Genomic DNA, 26,228 nt, shown 5'->3' with positions numbered 1-26,228 from the left:
GAGACCCCTCTGTCAAGCTCCTGAAGTTTGCAGACGGCACCACACTGATCGGCCTCATCCAGGACGGTGACGAGTCTGCTTACAGACAGGAGGTTAAGGAGCTGGCTGTCTGGTGTAGTCTTAACAACCTGGAGCTTAACACGCTCAAAACTGTGGAGATGATCGTGGACTTCAGGAGAAACCCCCCTGCTCTCCCCCCACTCACCATCATGAACAGCACTGTGACTTCAGTGGAGTCATTCAGATTCCTGGGCACCACCATCTCCCGTCTGGTCGACACTACAGAGCTCGGAGCACCAGAACGACCAGACACAGGAACAGTTTCTTCCCTCAGGCAATCCATCTCAAGAACATTTGAACTCTTAACAATAAACATGAAACATACAACATTATCATACTTTTTATTTAACACACATACTTATTACATTTCAAATTTGCACCTAACATACACGTACATACCGAATTGTCTATTTTGTATATTGTGTTTGTGCTATTTTGCATATTGTCCATTTTGTATATTTGTACTTTTTTGTATTTTTATTATTATTATCGATGTCCTGTCCTGTCGCTGTCATTCTGTCACGCTGTGGAGCTACTGTCACTAAAACAAATTCCTCGTATGTGCAAACATACCTGGCAATAAAGCTAATCCTGATTCTGGAAAATCTTAACCAATAAAAAATAAGTTCAATTTTCTTTTTATTTAATTAATCGAGTAAATTAGTATATCAGATTTTCTTATGATTTTGAATTGGGGAAATAAGACCCCTATAGACACGTTTTTGTGACATTCTTTTATTGCATTTAGACATAATTGTAAAAAAAATCCTCTGAAATCCTTTCAATGTGTCACATTCTCAATATTCATACAGTATGTTCGATCTTCACATAAAATGAAGAAAAAAAAAAAAGTTACTAATCATTTTTCATTAGGAACCATTTTTTAAACAAACTTAACTAAAATGGGCTTTCAGTCTTTTCTGATGGCATTTAAGCAAAATTAAAAATCTGAAAATCATTTACATGAATTTTATCTATGCATAAACGACAAAAAAAAAAAAAAAACATAACGGCACTTAGTGCTCATAAGGACATATACTCACGAATTCACTCAGTCCACCTTAAATTCACATTTAAAAAAAAAAAAAGTATCAGCTTATTTAATCTTACACATTTTATATAGTCTAAGTCATATAATATGATACATATACACTGAAAATCAGGTTAATAAAAATTCATATAGGTAAACAATAATCATCTGCTGTGCCTGTCAAGATAATCTGAAGTCTAATCTACTGTGGAAGTCAACAGACAGCTGCTGTCTGTCATTTCTGCATAGACTCATGTCATACAAGACATGCAAATGCATAGCACACTTACGAGCAAAGCTTCTCCTCAGGGCCCTTGATGGCTGTTATTCAAATCATACTTAAAGGGACAAAAAGACGTATTAAAAGATTATCCGAATTATCTGAATTATCCAAGTTTTCCGTCCTGACATCATTTTCACAGCTTCCCAGAAAGGCAAAATGTTTCATAAATTCATGCCCTCTGTAAATATTCACAAATTGCTTTCTGGGAAGCCGACAATGGGCTAAAGTCCATGAATGTCACATAGCTGGACTGCATTTACAGTAACAGTGTGCTATCAATAGGAGCTTTTGTATTTCTCAGGGTCCTGAGGGTTTTTCTTTAAATCAACCTGAATCCCATGACGTAATGTGCAAATGTGCAGATTGTTATATAAAATGTATATCATTCTCATCCTGATGATGGTCTCTTAGCTGCACTGTGCACGTGTTCTGCACCACATGATTAAAAACTGCTCATGAGACATTTCGTTTAGCACTGAAGCAAGTCCAAAGACTGACGTTATTCCACTGGCAGCTTCCGAGTGAAAAAGCCTTTTTCCATCCTTCCAGGAAGCATCAGGGATCCCACGCCACTGCGAACCATGAGCAAGAGCAAAAATAAGACATTATCCTCAAAACACCATGGTATTACCACAGTACACCCCCAGATATCATGGTATTACTATGTCTGTGACAGCTATGCATTTAACAGACAGTATATATGAAGTCTGAACTTACACGGGGCTGAATTTCCTCTTTTTTGCATCTGGTGCTTGTGGAACGGACCCTTTTTCTCTTCTTTCTGCTGCCCGGTCCCTGTATTTCAGCTAAAATGAACAGCGCCACCCAGAGGTCAATACTTCAAAAGTGTCAAAGCAATGAATTATAAAGAAAGAAATGCCAGTTATATTTAGAAATGGTAGTTAGATATCAGAGGAACTGTAATCAGGGCTTTCAGAACAAGGTGAGCGCAGTATTTACCTCTGTTTCTGATCGCTCTTGTGTCTCTGACTGAGCCTGTCCGGCTCTCCTCTGCTCCAGATTTTGCTGAACATTGATAAAAAAATAAATAAAATCAACAACGTGAATATACACTATTATTCTATTTATTTTACATTCAGAGTACTATGGTTAGTTACTGCAGCCTAATTATAATTTGTGTCTCTAAAAATATAACCAAAATGAGAATTTTAAAATCAGACAGTGTCAGAACAATTTAGTACAAGCGTTATTTTGCATTTGGGCTTGGGAATCCCTGTACTGTATGCAAAGCTAATACAGTTGGTCTAGTTATTGTCAATTTAATTTTAGTATTTTTTTTTATACTTTTATATATTATCATTAACATGATTTAGCTTTATTTTTTATATATTGCAGTTTTCATTTTAGTTATGCTTTTGTAACATTGTTATGTGCTTTTGAAATTATAACTTTTTATCTTAAATGTAACTTATTTCAGCAAGTTGCCAAGGCATTTTTTTAATTAAAATTCAATTTATTTATTTTTAATTCAATTATGTTTTTCATCTAATATTTATATTTAATTTGATTTCATCTTTAATTTACAAAGTTTTTAAAAGGTTTTAGTTAACAGTAATAACGCTGATTACTTCTGACTCATTTTTATTCATTTAACTTATTTCCATAAAAGTTCATGAAGAACAATATACTAGAATGAAGGCAAGGCTGTGAGGATAGATATACATCTATTTAATGGGTTGTGCTATTTTCTAATGTGATTTTGGGTTGTTCTGTTGATGAACCACCCAATTCAGCATTTAGTAGACAACAACTCCAGACATGAGCTGTGGAAATTATAACTGATCAAGGAGCTTCACACAAATTTCTACATAAGGTCTATAAAAGCAATCAGAAGTGGCATGGCTCATGTTGGCAGATATCAAGGCATCGTGTGACGTGCAGGACTCACCCGGTGTAGCTCAGAGAGCTGCTGATGTCTGATCAGAGCCTCTTTACTGGGGAACTGTCTCCTGCACAGCAGACAGGCCAATTTAGACCAGTCTGTCAGCCTCTCCTCTCTCTCTCCGGCCTCCTCCTCACTGTCTGTCTCTCCACTGTATCCTGCCACCAGACCCTGAGGAGGACTCTGCCGACAGACAAGACCAGCAGACAGAAACATTTATTTTTATAACACTGCAGTGCCAATAATAGAAAAGGTTTTTCGAACAGAGTACAACATAGGAGATGCAAGTCGCATGGTAAAATGCACAAAATAGAAAACAAGATGAACACAAACACATGAAACAAGTAAAATTGAATACAAATAAACACCAAAGCTATGTCTCTGCTTTGCTTGTGCTAAACACTTTTTGTTTAATTGATTCTTTATTTGTGTTGCTGTTTATATTTACCGCTTTGTATATAATGTTAAAAACTTAAAATACAAAAACAAAAGGCCATAAATGTAACAAAACTAACAAAGGAAATTCAACAAATAAAACCAGAATGTAAAGTAAGATGAAACAAAATCAAAACCAAAAATCATAACATTAGACCAAAATAAACCAGACCAAAACAAAAAACAAAAATGTCAAATATAAAACAAACAGCCATACTGTAACAAAACAAAAATAATTCAACAAATTACAAATATAAAATGTAAAAAGGTAACAATAAAAAACAAAATAGCAAAAAAACAAAACAAAACCACACGTCTCTCTCTTCTGGAAGTTTGCTCTATAACATATACAAAACAAGACATTTGAACAAATTTAAAATAAAAGAACGAAAAGCCAATCAAAATTCAAAAAACAAAAACAATGAAGCATATCAAAACAACAAAAACGATGAAGCAATTTAAAATAAAACAAAAACCAAACACCATACCATAACAATGAAAAAGCAATAACAAAACAAAAGTGAAAAAGGAAGACAAAACACACTTCTCTTTCTTCCCGATGTTTGATCTGTTCCATCAGAATCGGAGGTCTCTCCAGCAAGGCACCCTGTGGAAAGGAGAAAAAAAAACACAAAAAAACACCACTCTTTAATAATGTTTGAACTTTCTTAGGCTAAGTGAACAGCCAGTAAAAATACACACATTACAAGCACAGGGAAACACAACAGAACAATGTTACAAATAAAATAAGGTCGGTAGTATTCCGATCAACTACGAGTTATATAAATGAAAAAGGTGGCATTTTAAAAGCCTGGCATTAAATCAGACGTGTAAAAACCCAAACCTTCATCTCCAGGACGGCGTAGCCTGCGTCGGCGCTGGCAGATTCCCGTCTGTCATCGGGTCTCCCCTGTGCCATCAGTCGAGAGCTAGTGCCCACTCGCCCGTTCTCCTTCTGCCTGTTCAGACTTTTGGCCCACCGCTCCATGTCTTTGGCGATCTAAAGAAAAGCAAACACACAACAGGAAGAGATACTCTATTGAAATCTCACACTCTATTGGTACACCTGAACGTGCGAGATGATTCTCAAGCAGTGAGGGTTTCTGATTTCTGACACTTTAACAGCAGGCTGTACCTGCTGTGCCGTCTTATTCTTGGGCTTGTCCTTCTTGTCCTTGCTGCTGTTGGGAGCACCTGTAAGGTCAGAGATCGCTCCTGCGTCTGTGGTGTCATCGGACGTCTGTGACGGGGCAGGAACATACGTGTGTCTTTCCCCATCCCAGTACATGTACTGCTGCGTATGGGGATTATAGTAGTACTAGAAGATGATCACAAAAACAAACAGCAACATTATCAGTATCAGTGAGCTTGCATAAAAAGCTTTGGTTTGTTGCTCATTAAGCCTACAAGCATGACGGACTGGTCATTAAATAAAGACAACTACTAAGATTTCTTAAATTTAGGGGTGTCTAATCCTGCTCCCGGAGGATCACTGTCTGAGTTTAGCTTCAACCCTAATTATACGCACATGAACAAGCTAATCGAGGTCTAGAAATGTCCAGGCAAATATGTTGAAGTTGAACACTTCAGGACCCTCCAGTAACAGGATTGGATACTTCTGCTCAAAAACAACCAAAAGCCCTATTCGGACGGGACTAGTTTCCCAGGGGGTCGTTAGAGAAATACTTCAGACGTACTTTGCGATTTTAATCCCATCCGAATCTGCCACGTGATTTTCTCACACAACCTCTGTAACAATTCCAGAGCAAATTACATTGTTTTTCTGCAAACTTCGTGAAAACTAATCCCGTACGAATGCGAATGTCTGTGATTGCCAACAATATATATATATATATATTTTTTTTTACAACACGTTTCCTTGTGTGTTTTGGCCAACGTGAATTACCGTAGATGCTCTTAATGCACATTTTTGATATGTTTGCCTCCTGGCAAAGAAATAAAACGATAATAAAATCAAGAGCCAGATCATGTAAACTGTTAAGACTGGCCACTGTAATATTAGCGTCAGGTAAGATTAACATTACTCGCCTTCATTACTGCATGCAATTACATATGTACCTTTATGAAAATTAAACATGGTTAAAAAATTAAATAGTTAAACTAAAAAGTAACCACACACATACTAGCCATATAGCTTCACCGTGGTATTTGTAGTAAATCTGTGGCTATACTAATGGTAATGAATCCGAATGACTAACACACAATGCACACATATAGAGCATGTGATCTCGCTGATGCCCAGATGTACGAAACAGACCCTCCCACCTCCGTAATAAAGACGGAGACGGGAGTCCCATTCGAATTGGTACATGCATTATTAAAAAAAAAAATCTTATCGGGTGATAAGAATCGGAACTCAAACGTACTTTAGAAAACTAGTCCTGTCCGAATAGGGCTAAAGACTCCTGAGCAAGCTAATGACTTCATTACCTGTGAATTTGGGTCATAGTAAAGGCCTGTAAGAGGGTCGTAGTAATAGCCAGAGCCCTCGTCGTACTGGTACATGGACACGTCAGGATCCGCTGAAGGAAAGAGGAAATACAACTGATGCACCTCATTCATATGAAACCAAATATGCACAGGAATCCATCAGGTCAGCTTAAAAACATCAACGCTAAATTAAACGGCTAGAAAAAGTATGTGAACCCATTGGGACTGCTTGGTTTTCTGCATTAACTTCATCAGAGTCACAAATATAGACAAACACATTATGCTTGATGATCTAAGTGAACTAAGTTGGAGTTTAACCATCTCCACTGAGATATTCAGCTCAAATGAAAGTGTAATGTGTGTGTGTTCCTTCACACGGCTGTATTTTTACGCGGTTTGCTGTGACTAAATCTGCCATCAAACCTTCTCCGGGACAAACTGTAATAAATCCATGGATCTATATTGTTTGCGACTGAGGCTGCTGAATAAATGCACTTATGCCCCTCTGTGCCACAAAACAAATTATTTTTTGTTGTTTTAACAAAGACATCAGTATAATTGGATTTAATATTAGGAATGTTGCTGTTTAGATTTTGAGAGATTTAGATTTTTACCAGTTTTTATAATGTAAAGTGTGTTTATATTTATGATAAATGATTAGGTAAAATTAGATGAGGTAAAGTAAACCATGCTTATAGGTACCTATAGGTGAAACTGTTGTCATTTGAGAAATTATATCAGAATTATTGCAATCATCATGATCAGTAATTGTGATAATTTCAAGCAAAATTACTCACCCTCATGTCCAAACCCATAAGACCTTCGTTCATCTTTGGAACTAGGCTAGGGCATTATTTGAATTTGATCAATTCTGCTTATTGCTTCCGATTCCCAGTTTGGATTCCAATGTGATTAATAATGATATCAAACATATTTACTATGGGTCTCTTTTTACAAACCATGTAGTTGCAGCCGAATACCAAGAACAAAAATCAGCAGCCTCAGACTTGTTTAAGAGCTGTTCATGTGCAAAATAGAGCTGCATGAATCGATTCTGGATAAATTTAGGGTTTTTTTAATGGAGATTGTGGTTCTCACGATTCTGAAGGAAAAAAAGACAACTAAAAAGCACATGTAATTTATGAACGAATCATACAATGACTCACTCAAGATTTACTTGTTTTATTATTGGATGAATTTTTGAATTAATCTCTTAAATGATTCAAAGACTTACAAATACATTTTAACAACCCCTTCTCGCCACCTACTGGCATAATGTAATTTATAAATCTTTATTTGAAGTATCAAATTACTTTAAAAGGCGATTTACTCTATTTTGAACACATCAGAGTTTATATCCGAACTATAAACATTTATCCCAGTACTTCTGTGATTATTTGAATGTTGTTGCAACATGTTTAGCTGATCACAAATATTACTTTGCTTTTTCGGCTTCTGATCGCAAGTGTAGCCAAATTTTGGAGCGCTTAGATCAACGAGCAAGGTCCTGGTAGATTGCTAGGTCGGGTCCTCACAGAGGGCGAAAAAAATAAATAAATAAAACAGGAATCGATAGGCGGAATCAAAATTTATTTTACAACAAGTATCCAATTCCTGTCCTTATCCCATTCTGGAATTAGAATCGATTTTCGATTCCCAACCATAGTCAGAACACAAATTGAAAAGTTATTTTTGTTTCTTTGCACACAAAATGTATTCTTGTAGCTTCATACATTACAGTTGAACCACTGATGTCACATGGACTATTTTAACGATGTCCTTACTATCTTTCTGGGCCTTGAACGTGGTAGTTGTGTTGCTGTCTATGGAGGGTCAGAAAGCTCTCGGATTTCATCAAAAATTTCTTAATTTGTGTTCTGAAGATGAACAAAGGTCTTACAGGTTTGAACGGGTGGGTGGTTTGCTTACGGTACTGCTGGCACTCCAGAGCGGTTCCAGGTGTGGCAGGCTGGTTTGGGGTAGCAGGCAGAGGTTTCCCAATTATTTCCACCAGGGCCTTTAAAAAAAAAACACACACACACACACACACACACACACACAGAGTATAAAGACAATTAGTGCTTCAGATAAGCAAAAGCTTGAAACTTAATAGTAACAAAGCAAATAAACTTCTGAATGAACAGGAATAACAGAACACTACCTGATGGGCTTGTGTGGAGGCTGTAGTGGTGACAAGTTGGCTCTGGGATGCTACGAGCGCCAATATGGAGGTAGCACCCAATTCCCCTGTAATCAAATGCACATTCACACTTACTGCAATACAAGACTCGTGTGCTGACAGCAGATGTAAGTGAGCTGTGGTTATACCTGTAGAGGCTGTTCCTCCGTCAGGAGCACCTAATGTTGTGTGGCTGGTCAGTAGTGCAGACACTGGCCCTTTAAAGGCTCGCGCTTCTGCACTAACAACCTGCACAGCCTCCTGTCCAAACATAGCTGCTGCCACCCCCTGCTGGTGCACACCGATATCACCACTCTGAGCTGCTGCCGAGAGCTGGGCCGTCTGGAACAATAACCAGTGGTCACCATCTCAACAGGAGTTTACATCTCAACATTGATTTTTATTTTTTCTCTTTAATTTGTGCTTCTCCAATGGCACATTTTGACTGAGTGAGTGTCTATTTTATGCAAACAACATGGACAAACTACTATAGGTAAACATGTCAGCAGCATAGGCACTGGTCTGGGTTGACAATATTGATTTCTCATTTTTGGTGCTCTTTAATGTGTTTCATGTAATCACTCAATGCTTCAATTGCAGAAGGACATCAATGAAACAGCTTGTAAACAATGTCTTATAACATTACATGGCATTCAATGTCCATAAACTCATTAGCCAGCTATAAAAATAACTCTAGAAAGGAGTATTTTGCTAAATATGTGCACTATATTTTTTATTCATATATATATATATATATATATATATATATTCACTAGTGCTGCCAAACGATTAATTGCAATTAATCATCAAAAATAAAAGTTTGTTTACATAACATGTGTACGGTTTATATTTATTATGTATATATCATGTATAGATTTCAGAAAAAAAAGAGTTGCATGTAAATACATCTAAATATTTTCAAAATATATACTGTGTGTGTGTGTATTTATATATACATAAATATACACAGTACACACACACACACACACACATATATATTATGTGAACAAAAACTTTTATTTTGAATGCGATTAATCATTTGACAGCACTGATTTTTACTTTACCTGTCTTCATTATTTAATGTATGACATGACCAATTTTTATTACAGCCACATTAAAATGTTTATTTCTCAACAATAAATGTAGAAACGATCTAATTATATTATGAAAAAGTTATTAAAACTGCCTTATGTGCAATTTAAATGTTTCTAAACAACCCAGTTTGTACTTGAGTGTTGATGATTAAAAAAAATGTAATTAATTCATTCATTATTAAATCCAATTTATTTTAATTTTCTGAATTTGGCAAACTGAAACATATATCTTGGTTTCAGTGTTTTCTTTAAAAAAAATACAAATAAAATCAGTGCAACACTACTTCAAATGGCTAGTACAGTATTGTGGTAATATTCAACAAACACAATCAGCTTTTCTAAAATTATTGGTCAAGATGAAATAGAACCAAGTTTGAATATAACAGTTCCATATCAGTAGTTTTTTAACTTGTAACAGTCACAGCCCAAAAACATCTTCAGGTAGACAAATGCACATGTGGTAACTATAGCATAAGCAGAACAAAATGACATTAATTTAGTCTGCTGCTACATTTAAACATTGTGTGCAATTTCATTTTAAACCAATCAACATCCTTAAGTTGATTTTTTCCTCCATAGTAGCATTTATGTTGTTAATCAAGCCTAATTTCCCAGTGTTGTGGGTACCTGAGTGACGGCCCACTGAGCTGCAGCTATAGCTGTACTCGCTACTGTCGCCACACTCACTCGATTCCCATCTGTCAGAAAAACATCACTGAGAGACAGAGAGAGAGCTCATAAAACTCTACCCCATTCATGTAAAGCATTATTACAGTAATAAGGTGTTCTGTAAATATTCTCTCACATGTGTGGCTTCACTGCATTTTCCTATTACACAATAATGACGTCAGTGCTACGCTGCAGGATCAGTATCAGAACATCATGAACTCATACCGTTTGGAGCCCTTGGCAAACTCCACAGAAATGAGCTTTCCATCGATAGAGAGAGGAGGCTGTAGGGACTGGAGGATCTGAAGCAGCTGTGAAGCCTCCTAAAACACACATATTAGTCTTAAACATATGTTTTGTAGCCACGATAGCCAACGCTAACAGAAGTAGTGTCATCGTCTTACTACAATAGTAGTGAGCTGCAGGAAAGCAAACCCTCGGTTGAGCTGCGTCTGTTTGTCTTTGATGAGCCGTACATTTGAAGGTGAGAGAGAAGCAAACGGGGCCAGAGCAGACAAAATGGCCTCCAACGTTGTATGGGATCCCAGATTTCTCAAAATCAAAGCTGAAGAGGATAGATGTGAATACAGTGTCTTACCCCAGATGAAAGTGTTAAGAAGCATAGTTCACCCAAAAACGAAAATCTGCTGTTCATGTACTCACCCCCAGACCATCCTTTTATTCTTCAGCAGAATAGTTAAGATTTTCAACTGAAACTGTGGTCCTTGGTGATTCATAAAATGCAATTGAATGGCTACCGTCACTTTGAGAGTCAAACACTAAATTAATACCTATGGTTTCTGATGATATAACGAGGTCTTATGAAAAAAAAAATAATCTTTGCAGTCTCGGGAAATGGGGAAATCTTTTCCATGAACTGGTGGACTGTTCCAGTGGACCAGTTTTGGACTGTTTGTTTTAATCAACTAGTTCAAATCATTGATTAATTTAGGTAATCACGCAATAACGTCACAAACAAAGCACCCGATAATTATGTAAAAAGCAGGTGTTTTACTTGTCTAAAGCATATAAAGTGAATAAACCGATCTTCATTAGCTCATCTTTTTACATAAACCATGAAAAACCATCAAAACGTTCATTTGCACAGTTCACACATCCGGCTCATTGGTCTTCGGTCCAAGTCGAACTGTTTCCTCAGTTCAGTGACTGCTGGAGTAACTGGAGCGCTGAATGTGTCAGCATCATAGGAACAGATACGCCAGTACTTTAGCTCTTTTCGAGTCATAGTGACTATCAGGCATGTCAGAAAAAGAGTTTTGATTGAATAAATTGTAGATCTGTGCTGCTCAAGCCGTGAACTGCTTCAGTTGGTTCAGTCCAATTTAGTGAACTGGTTCAACTAGTGCACCAAAAAGAACCTGTTCAAAAGAATGATCCGTTCACGAACCGAACATCACTCCGGACCGTTTGCCTAAGGCTCTGGATTACAGGTAATAATGCTGTAAATAATGTTCAGTTTCTTGCACAGACTGATCGTTTCGCTTCATAAGACCTCAATATATCATCAGGAGACATGGGTATTCATTATGGGTATTAAAAAGTAATCTACATCTTGGCTCAGCAATCATTTCCCACTGATTTTAGGAATAATTTATGAGAAGGGTTAGGTTTAGGGGTAGGGATTGGGTTAAGTCTATATTTTTGGACAGTAATGTTGACCCAGGATCAACAAAAGATGTTGATCCAGGAACATGGCGACCGAGTATCAATTAGCAGCAAATTTAAATTTTTGGGAGAACTATCCTTGTAAATGTGTGTATAACTTACTGTCATTGGCCACCTCGACAGCGGGGGATGAGGAAGTTAAGCTGATAAGTGGAGCTGCTGTCTGGAATATGGCAGGAAGGGGCAGTAAACCCTGAGCTGAGTCCTTTAATTGCCCCAGAGGTAAACTCTTTGGCACCAGAGACAGTTTCAACTCAGCCTCTGAAAACAAAGGGCCATATGCACAAGAATATACATTTATAAACATGTTTTTGCCATGCTGTCACAAATAACTGCAACAAATGAATTTGAATTCACACCTGATTTTGGAACTCCGCATTTGAAGCACTTTTCTCTTCGTTTGAAGTTCTGTACTCCACACTGTCCATCAAAACAAAAGTGTGGGGAAAAAACAAGACAACATTTTGTTTACTTAAAGGGAAAAAACTAAATATCGGCCATCATTTATTTTCCCCTTATGCCATTCCAAATCCACAATAATTTTTTTTATATACATTTTAAACAAAAATGAAGATATTTTTTGTTGTCCCTCCACCGAAACTCCATTCCACCAAAACTTTGATGCTTAAAAAAATAAAAATAAAGACATCGTAAAAGTAATCCAAGTAAATCGAGCAGTTTAATCCAAGTCTTTTGAATCACTCTAAATGTTGATCAATATACAAAAAAATGCACTATTACTTGAATGTTTTTCACACTTGATCTATTATTACTGTGACATCATCAACATAATTCATATGTAAATAAAAGCCTAAATCAAATTTGTTCAATCGTACGATGCTATCTGAAAGTGTCTCTTCAGAAGTCTTGGATTAAACTGCTCAATTTATATGGATTAATTAATGTATGTACTTTTTGAAAGTTTAGGGACAAAAATATCTCATGTTTTCAATAAAAATATCTCCAAATGGGTTTGGAACAACATGATGGTAAATGACAGAATTTTCATTTTTAAACTCAAAAGGCATACTTTTTCAACAACTAATAAAACTGAAATAAAGAACATTATGAAAGTTACCTTATTGCAGAGCCAGTCTTCATTAGCACGGGGCTTTGGGTCACTGTAGTGCATAGACACACGCTGTCCCAATATAGTGAGCACTCTCTGAAAGTGAGACACAGGAAGAGAAGGGACAAAAGAATAAAAGATGGTAAATATCATTTTCAGGGTGGAATTGGCACACTTGAGACCTCATCTCACACAAGAGGGGAGGAGAAGACTGGATAAAAGAGAGAGAGGAAGACAGATATCACCATCAGCTTGAGAGGACTCAGAAAGACGCGCCGGCCTGCGTGTGAGAGAGTGTGTGCGGACACCCTCTCCGGCCAGAAGCCTCAACCTCCCCCATTCAGGGGAACAAAAACATGTCACGCTCACTCCTGCCCACCCTGAAACCCACATTAAGCCTTAAATAAAACATCAAGACAGAAGTTTCATGAAAGCAAACTCATACAGCGATGACGGGACATGTAGAATAAAGACCTGAATGTATTATTAAACCTGCGCCAAAAATAATTCCTTGAGGAGCTCAATGCTTAAAAATAAACGACAACTTCCCTCATTCAATCTGTACTTCGTACTAGCATTAAAGAGATAATTCACACATAGCTGTTACTTTACTCACCCTCAGGCCATCTAAGATGTAGGTGAATTTTGTTCTTCAGTAAAACAGTAAAGACGATTTTTAGCTGAAATCACTAAAAAGAACAGGGAGTCACGTGTCGTGCTCATGAACCTAGTCGCACTTGAGTAGAGCTCTGTACGTTTGGCCCTTTTTGCAGTTTTTTTTTTTCGTTTTATTCTTTAATACTTTCCCTGATGGCATACAATCGGAAACAGGTGTTTCCGTCGGCTTCTCCGATTAAGAAGAAATCCAAGCCACTGACCGCGAGCGATATGATGGACAAGATGAGGAACACGGTTACACACTTTGAGGACATTCTAAGCACAGAGTTGACGGCGATGCGGAACGAGTCTGCTTCTCACGTCAGTTGTTCAGTCGCTATGCTCTAGCCTGGATCTTCTTACAGGGGAGATGAGAGAACAAAAAGTTGTTGCGGATCATGATAGACGGGTTGCCGTGCTCGAGCAGCAGGTTGTGGACTTACAGGATCGCAATAGGCGCAGCAGTCTGTGTCTAGTTGGATTGCCTGAAGGTGCCGAAAAGGACGACCCTATGGGCTTTTTGAAAAGATCGCTGCCGACGTGGCTCCCGTCTCTGGCGGGCAAAGAGATTGAAGTGGAGCGAGCGCATCGCGTGTACACAAGGCTCTCCTCAGATCGCACTAAACCAGGGGTTTTCATCTTTAAACTGCTGCGGTACACGGACAGGGAGCTCATTCTGCGGGCCGCCAGACTTCATGCCCCGGTGAAAACTTCCACGGAGCATCGCTGTCTTTCTTTCCAGATTTTTCTCCGGTCACCGCAAAAAGAAGAAGTGCATTTGCGCCAATTAGGAAGGAGATGAGAGACACTGGCATCCAGAATTTTCTCCTTCATCCTGCAACGCTGAAGGTCATTCTCAATCAAGGTGAACCTACACTCCCCAGAAGAAGCAAGAGATTTTCTCAGATCCCATTCATCCACCAACTCTCAGTGATCTTCAGCTGGACATCTGCTGTCTAATCGGAGAAGAGGTGCTCTAAATGGTTAGGTGACTGTCTTTCACTGTTCACTTTAATGTTCACTTCTTAATTCATAGTTCATTGTGCATACAGTATCGCTTACTGATTATGATATTATTTACATTTCTAGTTGTATTCTTTATCTTTCTCTCCCTTTTATATATATTTTTTATAATTAAAAAAATATATATATAGAAATACTACCTAGTCAATATGTGACTATGGGGCCAAATGTTGGTGCTTCAGTATTGTGCAGGTTTTTGTTGACACCACGGATCACATTAAAGGGTGCTGGCAGATCAAGGTTTGTTCTTGGTTTGATCTGCCATAGTTCATGGGAATGTGTTTGTTTTTTTGATGGTAACGGGGAGGGTGGGGGGTGGTTTAATGGTAGACTCAACTGCTTTTATTTTCAAACTTGTATTTCGTCTTATTATGCAGTAATTCTGTTTGATACCTATGACTGACCTTAATATTCTGAGTTGTAATATTAATGGGCTAAATGGCCCTCACAAATGTACAGGTTTTCTGGATTTTTTGTGAAGAAAGATTTATATAGTGTTAGTTCAAGAATCCCATTTGAAAGGAGGATATACGCAGGTGTAATACGTTTTATGAAGTGGTATCTCACTCATCTTCGGATACTAAAACCAAGGGTGTCCTAATATTGGTCCGGAGGACTTTAAATATTACTATTTTAGAGAAAGGTTGTGATACAGATGGTAGAATAACACACATAACAACAATAGTGGAGAATATGAATATTGTATTTTTCTCAGTTTATGCCCCTTGTACTCCTGACCCTATTTTCGTATCTGTTTTGTCAAGCTATCTCTTGAAGTTTTCAGATTTTGAAACAGTATTGGGTGCAGATATGAATTCTGTAATGTCGCATATCCTAGATAGATCTGGACCAAAGGAATCACACTCTCAAAGTATTTTTAATTTTTTTCTGGACAATATTATATCATTATTATTAAAGTGCCCCTATTATGGGTTATGAAAGATTCATATTTTGTTATTGGGACTCCCCAATAAGGTCATGTAAGGTCAAAAAACACTTTTCACTTACGCATTTATTTTTACCTTATTTGCTCAACGACTTCCAAATGATTCACTCAACGATTAATATTTGACGCTAATTGGTTTGATTGGTCTCATTTCCATTTCATCTTGCTTGCGTGATACAGCAGCATTTGTGAGCTCAGCACTACTTTGTTTACAGCGTTACCGGGAAACCGCTATTTTTACCGCTCCAAAACCTACCTTGTGGCAAAGAATGAATTTACATTTTCATTCAGACCAACACGCAAAGACCAACAAGTGGGCGGCGATATGCTAATGTTTCACGTTGACGTCAACATCCTTCGTTTTAAAAACGACTCGTTTCAATGATTTAGAGTCGATTCTTTCTTTTGAGAGACAATAACTTTATACACGGTGCACTTTCAGATTTAAAACTTTGCAGGATGTTTTCATTCACTTAAAGCTGTGTTACACACTGCATGATAGGGCACTTTAACTTATTCCTAGCGTACGTGCAAACTGATATTCAGTATATAGGTCATCTAATCTATGGACTCACTGGTAATAATTTAATTAGAAGATACATTAGCGGGACACCAAAATTTCACGCTGTTTTGGAACACGTTTCAAAGCCATGTGGACTCAACTAGAGAAACACAAAATATAGAGCAGGTCTCACGCTAGGATCTTACGGCTGCCAAGAGACACTGTGGCAGATGACTGAAAACGGGAGATAGCACACACAAACTGAGCTTTCAGGGGAACGCTGCTGAATTTATATTGAACTTGGGCATTTCCAGAAAATACCCAACTAGTAGCCGTGTTCGATACTTGTGCTAGACAGACAACAGACAGACCTCATTCTTAAGAGATGGCGAAATCTGTGAAATCATAAGGAATCCAGGCGTAAAGGGTATATTATATCCATACACGTGTGGACTTGTAGTGTGTATGCGTGTGTGCAGTGTGAAGTGACCTGGTTGGTCTCCATCCAGCGGCTGGCCTCCTGCAAGTGATTAAACTCGACGAAGGCGAATCCTCTGCTCTGACCTGGAGACACAGCCGTCGCCGGGCCACAATGACAGAACAACAACAACGCAGTGAGGGGTTAGTGTTTTCATATCGAGAGAGAGAGAGAGAAATAAAGAGAGAGAGAGAGAGAGAGAGATGGTAGAAAGAGATATAGCTGTATTCTAACCAATCATCAACTGCTATAACGGTTGGAATTTTTTGTCCCTCTGCTATTAACACCAGTCAATTTAACATTAATTGCACAAGACAATTATTAGATGCCTGATGCTTCACCAACAAAACCTAATATATTGGGGACAATATACACTACCGTTCAGAAGTTTGGGGTCACATGAAAGAAGTCTTGTGCATACATAAAATATTACAATTTAAAAAAAAAAAACATTTTCAAATACAAAGCTGATTTTTAGCATCATTACTCCAGTCTTCAGTGTCACATGATTCTTCAGAAATCATTCTATGCTGATTTGCTGCTCAAGAAATATTTATTATTATCAATAATATTTTTGTGGAAATCATGGTACATTTTGTCAAGATTCTTTGATGAATAGAAAGCCCAAAAAACAGCATTTACTTGAAATAGATTTGATTTGTTTTTTTTACCGTCACTTGTGATCAATTTAATTTGTGTATACACACACATAGACACACACACACACACAATCATCCAACATTATGCGGATACTTAAACAACTTTTGTGATTCTTGTTTTTAAAACGTTTCGACACTGCCTGATTAACTAAATTTGCATATTTTAATAATTTATAATACCTCTAATCTCATTTTGATTATAGGTTTAAACTTGTCTGAAATCACAACAGTCTGTACAGTACAGGCTGATACCTGTGGGCCTGAAATGCCGAAAGACTGTTTAAACAAAGGTCTCTGGCCAATCTGCTCACACTGGATCAAGAATAAAGCTCTTAGAAATAGGCATTCCAAGAAGTCATACTGCAAACAAAACATAAGATATGTAATTGCTAAAAAAAAGACATTACATTTGGACCATAACCATTTTAATTCGAATTAAACTGATTAATCTTTCAACTGTGAGCAATAGCTATTCCACATGCATTAAAAGTCAATAGTTTTCCCTGAACTTTAATCTTCTACCATAATACTTTCATGCCACTGACATAATAAAAAATAATACTTCATTATCAAGGATCTATATACACGGTTTGCCTTCGAACAGCTTCAGTCCTTGGAATGCTGTTATACAAGTGCGGGGAACAGCAGCATTCAAGAAGAGGATCTTGCTCTTCTTTGAGGTGTAAAAGGAGAGGGACGCATTTTGCAGAACAACTCGTACAGAAGATTTTTACAATGACATTTACATCTGGTAATTAGCGACATCATGGAAGGTGTTTGACCTCATCCTGCTGTTTAAGAAGTCATTCTCAGTTGTATCGCTGCAGGCGTTTTCACCACAGGATATGGGAACAGTGTTTTCCTCTTAGGTGGCACTGGTCCCCTGTTATGTAACTAGAGTAGTTGATTTGATATTCAAAGATCAGAAGATAAGAAAGAGCTTTATTGCCAAGTGTGTTTACACACACAAGGACTTTGTCTTGGTATCAGGAGCTTACAGTACAGAAAGTTGAAATATCTAAATGTCTGCACTTCAGATGCAGCTTCTAAAAACAATATTATGGCCACACTGTAGCCTTAAATGTTCAGGTGTAATAAATTCTAAGCTACATTTGTATGAAGTCTGCTCAGATATTTTCTCATTTAACACAGCAATGACTTTAAATTATATTTTGGGGGTAATTTCTTAGCCCAAATTGAAGTGTGATTAATTGGCGGCATATAATGTACATTCAAATTTTTAAATGCTTGATAGCCCTAATAAACTATGTATTACAGTCATCAGATATAATGATTCCCATGATATAGCTATTCCCTTATGGATTAGGAACAATTTGAAGAGTTTCCTAAACACTGATTTAATGGCATTCTTTGGCTTCTTCAAATGTAAATCCATTAGAACACAGACCACAGATAAAACCTCAAAGCATCTCTTACTCTTAAAACTAATTAACCTACACTGACTCACCTTTGCAACTAAAAACCTTTAAAATGGTGTTTACATTATTTTGTCCACCTTTTTAGCTGAGGACACAAAATTCCAAAACCCATCAAAAAAGCCAGAAATTGCTCAAGTAATGGTCAGCCATATTTGCCTTCTCAACACAGCTATTGCAAAATACTTACACAATGTAAGGTGCAAGATCTTCCCCAGACTTCAGGACAAGAGCAATCAAAGTGAGATGAGGGATAAGGCTGACAGGACATGTGAAACAAGCTTGGCACTTGGAGTAGTTGTGTTTGTGCTTGTGTGCCAGTGTACATGTTTCTGTTATTCCCATGGTTGTGGATGTATTGGGAGTGTTTATGTGAATGTTGTCTGGTTAAGAATAGTCTGACAAGGGGTGTGGTAAGAAAATAGTAACACAATAGAGAACAGGAAATAATTAGTGATGGCTTAAACAAAATTATGTGCAGGGAGTTAAAGAAACATACACCTGAAGGTTTCAAAGCACCAGTACATCTTAACTCAACTACACCAGGAGGAAAGTGAGAAAGAAGAAAGAGGCTGTATTGAAATAACACACGGAACTAGGCAGACGCAAGAGGGAGTTAAGGCTTGTTATAAAAGGCAGTGGAAGAGAGACTTGGAGGTCAGTCTGGGGTACAAAGAGGCCCCCTTAATAGAGCTTTCTTACCTGAAGACTTGTTCCTCATGAGGCGAACCTCTCTGGGCTGGATCCCTTGCTCCTGCAGTCGAGCCCGAATCTAAAGATCAAACACCAGCGCTTAACTACACCAAACCTCATAGCAGGACCTCAAATTAAATATTTGGCCAAAATGAGTATGATAATGGCTGAAATTTACTGAAACTTTACTCACCCTCAGACCATCCAGGATGTAGAGAGTTTGTTTCTTCATCAGAACAGATTTGGAGAAATGTAGCATTACATCACTTACTCACCAATGGATCCTCTGCAGTGAATGGGTGCCGTCAGAATGAGAGTCCAAACAGCTGATAAAAACATCACAATAATCCACAGCACTCCAGTCCAACACTTAACATCTTGTGAAGTGAAAACTGCATGTTTATAAAAAAACTAATTCATCATTAAGGCATTTTAACTTTAAGTAGTCGCTTCTGGCCAAATATTCCATAATCCATAACGCTTCCTCCAGTGAAAACATCGGTCACCTTTTGTTTTTATTCCTTTCACATCAACATCCACTGACATATTAGTTTAGAAGCGAATGGTGCTTGATCTGTGCATATTTCTCTCCTGATTCAGAAAAGGTGACTTTTTCACCAGAGAAAGCAAACTTATGAAGAGGACGTGTATTTTAGCAATGGTTTGAAGTTAAAATGTCTTGATGTATTCGTTTCTTACCAACATGTAGCTTTTCACTTCACAAGATGTTAATTGATGGATTGGAGTGATGTGGGATATTTGTGGATTATTGTGATGCTTTTAATCAGCTGTTTGGGCTCTCATTCTGACGGCACCCATTCACTGCAGAGGATCTATTGATGAGCAAGTGATGTAATGCTACATTTCTACAAAACCGTTCCAATGAAGAAACAAACTCATCAACATCTTGGATTGCCTGAGGCTGAGTAAATGTTCAGAAATGTTTCTTTTTTTTATTTTGGCTGAACTATTCCTTTAAATGCTGTCATTTGTAGCATGATTTGTATTACACCAAAAAATGTTTTTAAAACTATTGACTATGTACAATGTAAGTGTAGAGTGCAAACAAACACCAACTCCTACACAGATGTCTATTGCAAAGTAAATGCAGTTCTATTTTAGTTTTGTTTTCTGTTGTAACAGGATGCCACAGACATTTACTGAAATGGTTACTGTATTCATATCAAGAAATAAAAGTAAGACAAACCTCGTTAACAGTTGCATTTGGTGGGAGCATTCTCAGCATGACAATGTTGCTGGGTTTTTGGACCTGCTCTGTATCAGACCTGTAGTCCTGGTCACGGGGTTCTGGCTCCTCATGGCTCATTTCCCGAGCATGATGAAAGCTTCCATCTCTTATTTTGTCCCGAGTTGGTTGGGATTGGTCAGGAAATCCCTAAATCATGAAGACAATCATCCTAGATCCCTTACTCTTTTCAAGTTCTTAATATCAAAGAGAAATGTTTAAATATGCATATGCTAAAATGTTTATACAATATAAGGCAAGTAGAGGAAATTAAGATTTAATGATTGTACACTCATGATTCATATAAAACAAAACCCGTTCTAGAGAGATACATGTACTAACTTGTTTGTGTGCAGAATGTCTGATATGTTTGTCTTCTTCAGCTCTCCATTCTGCACTGTATTCGCCCTGAGAGTTGTGCCGCCCTCTAACTCTGCCCCAGGTGTCGTCCTCATTTTCTTCCCCTTCATCTGGGGTTTGTTCATCCAGATAGACCTTCTGTCCTGATCTAAATGTCTGCACATCTCTCCTTTGTGCATTAATCTCTGGATCAAACTCATAATCCTTATCATCCTGCTGGTATCTTGAGTGGATATTCTCATTTGGAGGACTTTGGAGGAGACTTTTTCCAAGTTGGCTGTTTTCGGATCCATGGTTTCTCTTTTGTCTGAATCCGGGTCGGTTATTCGAGAAATGACCTGAGGCAAAGTCTCTCACTGCTTCAAAACTACTCCCAGGCTCGTGCGGTCTTACATTTGTCAAGCTGCTATTCAGTCTATTTTTTTGCCCATAGCCGCGATAGTCCATGTCCCTGTAGTCATGATCATCACACTCTTTCCCATAGCGACCCATGCGGTCACCACGACCGCCCCTATGACCCAATGAAAGAGAAAGCTTTAGGCAATCTGTAGCTTAAAAAATATAGTTCACTCAATTCACTGAAAATGTACTCATCCTCAGGCTATCCAAGATGTAGATGACTATGTTGCTTCATTGGAACAGATTTGGAGAAATTTAGTATTACATCACTTGCCCACCAATGGATGCTCTGCAGTAAATGGGTGCCGTCAGAATGAGAGTCCAAACAGCTAATAAAAACATCACAATAATCCACAGCACTCCAGTCTATCAATTAATATCTTGTGAAGTGAAAAACTGTTTGTTTGTAAAAAACAAATCCATTATTAAGATATTTTTAAGTTTAAACCATTGCTTCTGACTAAAATACAACATTGCGTTCTCCAGTGAAAAAGACATCTCGTCTGAATCAGGAGAGAAATATGCATAGATCAAGCACCGTTTACAAGTGAAAACAGTCCTAAATGAGTATATTGGTGGATATTGATATGAGAGGACAAGATAGGATGGGATTTTTCACTGGATGAAGTGTTATTATGGAGTTTTTGGCCAGAAGCAAAAGGTATAAAATTTTAATGTCTTAATGATGGATTAGTTTAGTCCAAATATGCAGGTTTTTACTCCACAAGATGTTAATTGATAGACTGGAGAGGTGTGGATTATTGTGATGTTTTATCAGCCGTTTAAACTCTCATTCTGACGGCACCCATTTACTGCAGAGGATACATTGGTGAACAAGTAATGTGATGATAAATTACTCTAAATCTGTTCCCATGAAGAAACACTCATCTCAATCTTAAATGATCTGAGGGTGAATACAATCAACAATCTGGCTCCAGTCAAGAACCAAGCATATGCAATCATGTACTGTCAGTGTGGCAGATACAATACATTTAAACTCAGCAATGACAGCAGCATCCTGCAGTGTGAAGTGGCATTTCAATCAACATCCGTCTACTTCTTAGTTGTTATAGATGCAGCTTTATGGCATCTTATTAACTCAGACAACATGGAATACTTGTGCGTCCCCATATTTGTAAATCCATCTATTACACAGAAGGACTACTTAAGTAAACTTAAAAAAATAAATAAATTGTGATCAGCTGCAGGAACTTAAAGGGGTAATAAGAAAATCACATTTGTCTTGATCTTTTGGCATTTAAAAGGGCTTTGTACCATTTAAACATCCAAACCAATTCTCATAGCTTAAAACGTAAATGGCTCATTTATATTTGAGGTGCAAGATGACATCGCCCAGGCACAAATATTTGCATAAACCCTACCTCCAGAGCAAGACATCAACAAATAGTATTCTTCTCACTATAAGCCCCTCCCACTGGCGCTCAGTCACTTAACGGCTAGTCTCGCATAGCCAGACCTTCAGACTAACGGCTGAAGGTCTGGAATAGATGTCCGCTTTCATTGGCCAAGGCCCGCCCATGAGGCCATTTGACCGACATGTCAAACAACCAATCATAGTTTCGTTTAGTGTCACGTTTCCGGGCGTGGAAATGTCGCCACAATAACAAACTGGTGAGTGAAACTCTCGGATATTTTTTAAAGATTCTATGCCGTGAACTTTAAATATTTCACATACTTTTGAAAATCCAGAGTTTAGTTGATCCTGATAAGCGTTCATCGTCACATTTGTAAACAAGATGGCTTTTTTTCTTTCGTGAGGGGGTTTGGCGCCACGGGATCTTTGTTTCCCGGCAGATCGAAAATAAACGCGGCACATGCATCTCTCGGAAATCCGGTTTAATTCAACCAGTCGGATGACGACTTCGACATTCATGAAGTGTTTCCAGAAAAGTGCGCCATATGCATCAGACGTTTAGCCAACGTTCCGTGGGCGTGACGTCTGAGGCTGAGACTACTTAATGGCTGACACTTGATTATATTTGCGTTTGGTTTAAACAGCTTGTTCGCGTATTTGTACTGATATCAGAAGGGTCCCAGCAAAAGGAACAAGTGGATAGTTTATTTTAGGGCTCAACGATTAATCGAATGCGATTGTCAAGCGCATCTTTTCAGTAAAGCCGGTTCTTCAGTCCAGTAGTAAATCTCCATCACCTGGAGTTTCCGCATGAGAGCGCCCTCTGGCCTTCGGATGGAGATTTACTACTGATCACAGAACCGTGCTTCACTGAAAGATACTCATGACAATCACAGCTTCCGTCTAATAATTTCAATTTCATTTTGATTTATCGTGCAGTCCTAGTTTATTTTTATCAGAAATTATTTTTTTAAAGAATTATTTGTTGAAAGATGAATTTGTACTAGACTAGATCACCGCATCACAAACCATAAGTAAATTATTTTATAAATTCTTTTTTTTTTTTATCATGTTGTCAAAACACTCACATGCAATAGCAAGGGGGCGTTGATACGGTTTCCTATGCAATGACGTTAGCCAATCACTTGGCCGATAACTGAGAAGCCTTAAAGGACCCGCCCCTTAAAACAGGTCATTTTAGACAGATGGTCAGAATGAGGGTTTGAAATAATCATTTTTCCACATATTTATTAGTTTTTTGTGCAAAAAAAAAACTTTATTAACATTATAAGTAAACCTCAAGGAACATATTAAAATAATTTAAAAAATCTTTAGTACATTTAAAAGAGTTAATGTTGGTTATTTGTCATTTACCCATTCAGGTATAACAGCATGAAGTTATGTAATGAGGTCAAAACATTTAAGCACAAATCCATCCAGTGGTTAAATGCAAATTCATATTAAAAATTAAAGGCAACACTGCAGGCTGATGGACTCTTGACCTACCTCCTCTCATAATCCATGCTTCAGTGCAAGTCCACAGAAACGCCCACGTCTTTCTCTGCCTGCTTCATTTACAACTGTTGACAAAATATGCATTGATTAACCTTCACATTCATTTAAAAAATGCATAAAAACAAAGAGATTTTTACTTGACTTCCACTGATCTTTTTTAAGCAAGGGTAGGACGGAAAGTAGCGTGAGCTGTACGCAATGCAATGGATTGGTCCAAGCCAAAAACTCATTTGCATATCATTTCTTAAACGCCATTTGGAAAAACTAAAAAAGGGTGTAAAATGCGCTGATATCCAGTAGTTGTTCAGTCCTACAGATGCTAAACTGATCCTGACACTAATCTATAGGAAAACATATCTAAATACATACACAACATCCGTCAATGAAAGTTGTATGCCTGTGTGCCCCAATAAATAGCATCTGGAAAACATACATTTAACCAAGCTGCGCGCGTGACAGCTTACAATCAGTTCAGAGGACACGAGCTCCAGCGCAACACCGTGACAAACATCTACATACGCACAACTTAAAAAACAGTATTTTAATCGCATAATAATGACACTTACCTATGTTGCACCAGCAGCGTCACAAGCCTTGAAACTGATACAGTGTATCCACAGCAGAGCTCCGTGTAAGATGGCCTCAGTCCGGGAGGCGGGGACACAGCTCTCCAGCTGATTGGCTGAAAACACACTGACTATGGCAAGCCGTCTTAACATTTAATCTGTAAACCGTACTAGTATCTATTTTCATGCTACTAGTTCTTATTTATTAGATACTAGTACTTATTTCAGTAGTGACTAGTATTTACTTATACTCTTCTTGTTAAGACAAAATAGAACTAGTTCTTATTTTTTAGTTACTAGTAACTTTTTAGACCAGAGATATCCTGAACTTAATAGATACTAGTTCTTTTAAAATGAGCATTTCTGCCCAGTATGCTAATCAATTTGAATATTAATGATCCAGCAACATAGGAGAGAGATTAGACAAGAAACGGAAAGTTGAATGTACTTTTTTTGTGGAAACCACATAGAAAAGAAACAATTATTTGTACACAAGCACATAGAAAACCTATTTTGTCAGTTTTGTAAACACTGTACTTACATAAACATAGTAGTCTAATGTGTTTGTTGGTCATCGAGTGACCTCTAGTGGCAGGATGGAGATAAGACACCAATTTTATTATCTGTTATTTTCCTATTTTTCCTCCAATAAAAACAATACATATCATATCAGGGCTGTACGTTAATGTTTTTGCATATAGCACTGGTGCTACAGACACTGAATGTTTTACATTAATGTTCTGTACAGGGCACACAAAACCCGAACCTTATGGTTTTCAGACAAACATTTTCTTTGTTTGGAAAAAAAGGCCAAACATTATTAATAATAAATAAAAAAACTGGTTTTCTGTACATGTAGGGCTGCACGATTTGGTCAAAAATAATTGTTTTTATATATCAATAAATAAAAACATTAAACAAAATAAGGAATATTACTTTTGTAATGACACTATTTCACTATAATATACAAAACTGAGTATTTAAGAATAAATATAGTAATAAATATAGCTGCAAGAAAAGGGAAAAACAATTACACTTCTCTACACTGAAGAAAAACGTAAGGATATGTTTACCTCAAAGTTCTTAATTATTTTAGCTATTTATTCTCGTTATTTTGTGAGCAATAATGAATACTCAATTCATGTAATTTCTCATTCATACTCTTCGTCGGAGGCTGCCCTCATGCAGAAACTCCACTAGTGAGACTCACTTCCAGGAAATCCCTCATATGGACAAAGACATTCAGCATTCACTGTTTATGTAGCCTAGTAGCTAACATGCAGATAGATGTTTTAATGATGAAGCATAAAGTGGGGAAGTCGTGGCCTAATGGTTAGAGAGTCGGACTTGTAATCTAAAGGTTGCGGGTTCGAGTCTCCGGCCGGCAGGGATTGTAGGTGGGGGGAGTGAATGTCCAGCGCTCTCTCCACCCTCAATACCACGACTGAGGTGCCCTTGAGCAAGGCACCGAACCCCCAACTGCTCCCCGGGCGCTGCAGCATAAAATGGCTGCC

The 26,228-nt window shown here is 37.7% G+C and overlaps 1 protein-coding gene across 1 annotated transcript; it reads right to left on the bottom strand.

The window, feature by feature from the left end:
* Positions 1-386: 386 nt before the first annotated feature.
* On the bottom strand, positions 387-24,787 carry LOC306860987 (RNA-binding protein 10-like). Its single transcript, XM_079403030.1, has 23 exons — positions 24,715-24,787; positions 24,140-24,213; positions 20,842-21,370; positions 20,461-20,649; positions 19,263-19,332; positions 16,478-16,551; positions 12,869-12,955; positions 12,150-12,210; positions 11,893-12,051; positions 10,509-10,669; positions 10,330-10,427; positions 10,063-10,150; positions 8,491-8,683; positions 8,324-8,409; positions 8,092-8,179; positions 6,163-6,254; positions 4,847-5,029; positions 4,556-4,711; positions 4,256-4,318; positions 3,283-3,459; positions 2,334-2,399; positions 2,091-2,179; positions 387-1,945 (listed from the first exon to the last, which is right to left on the bottom strand). Exons 2-23 carry the CDS (start codon positions 24,154-24,156, stop codon positions 1,873-1,875), a joined length of 2,799 nt encoding a protein of 932 aa, XP_079259156.1. The 5' UTR covers positions 24,157-24,213; positions 24,715-24,787; the 3' UTR covers positions 387-1,872.
* Positions 24,788-26,228: the final 1,441 nt, after the last annotated feature.

This window comes from Barbus barbus, assembly GCF_936440315.1.
Source record: "Barbus barbus genome assembly, chromosome: 41".
Taxonomy (NCBI): Eukaryota; Metazoa; Chordata; class Actinopteri; order Cypriniformes; family Cyprinidae; genus Barbus; species Barbus barbus.
Note: the sequence above shows the minus strand (reverse complement) of the source record. Positions and strands in the feature narration are given on the sequence as shown.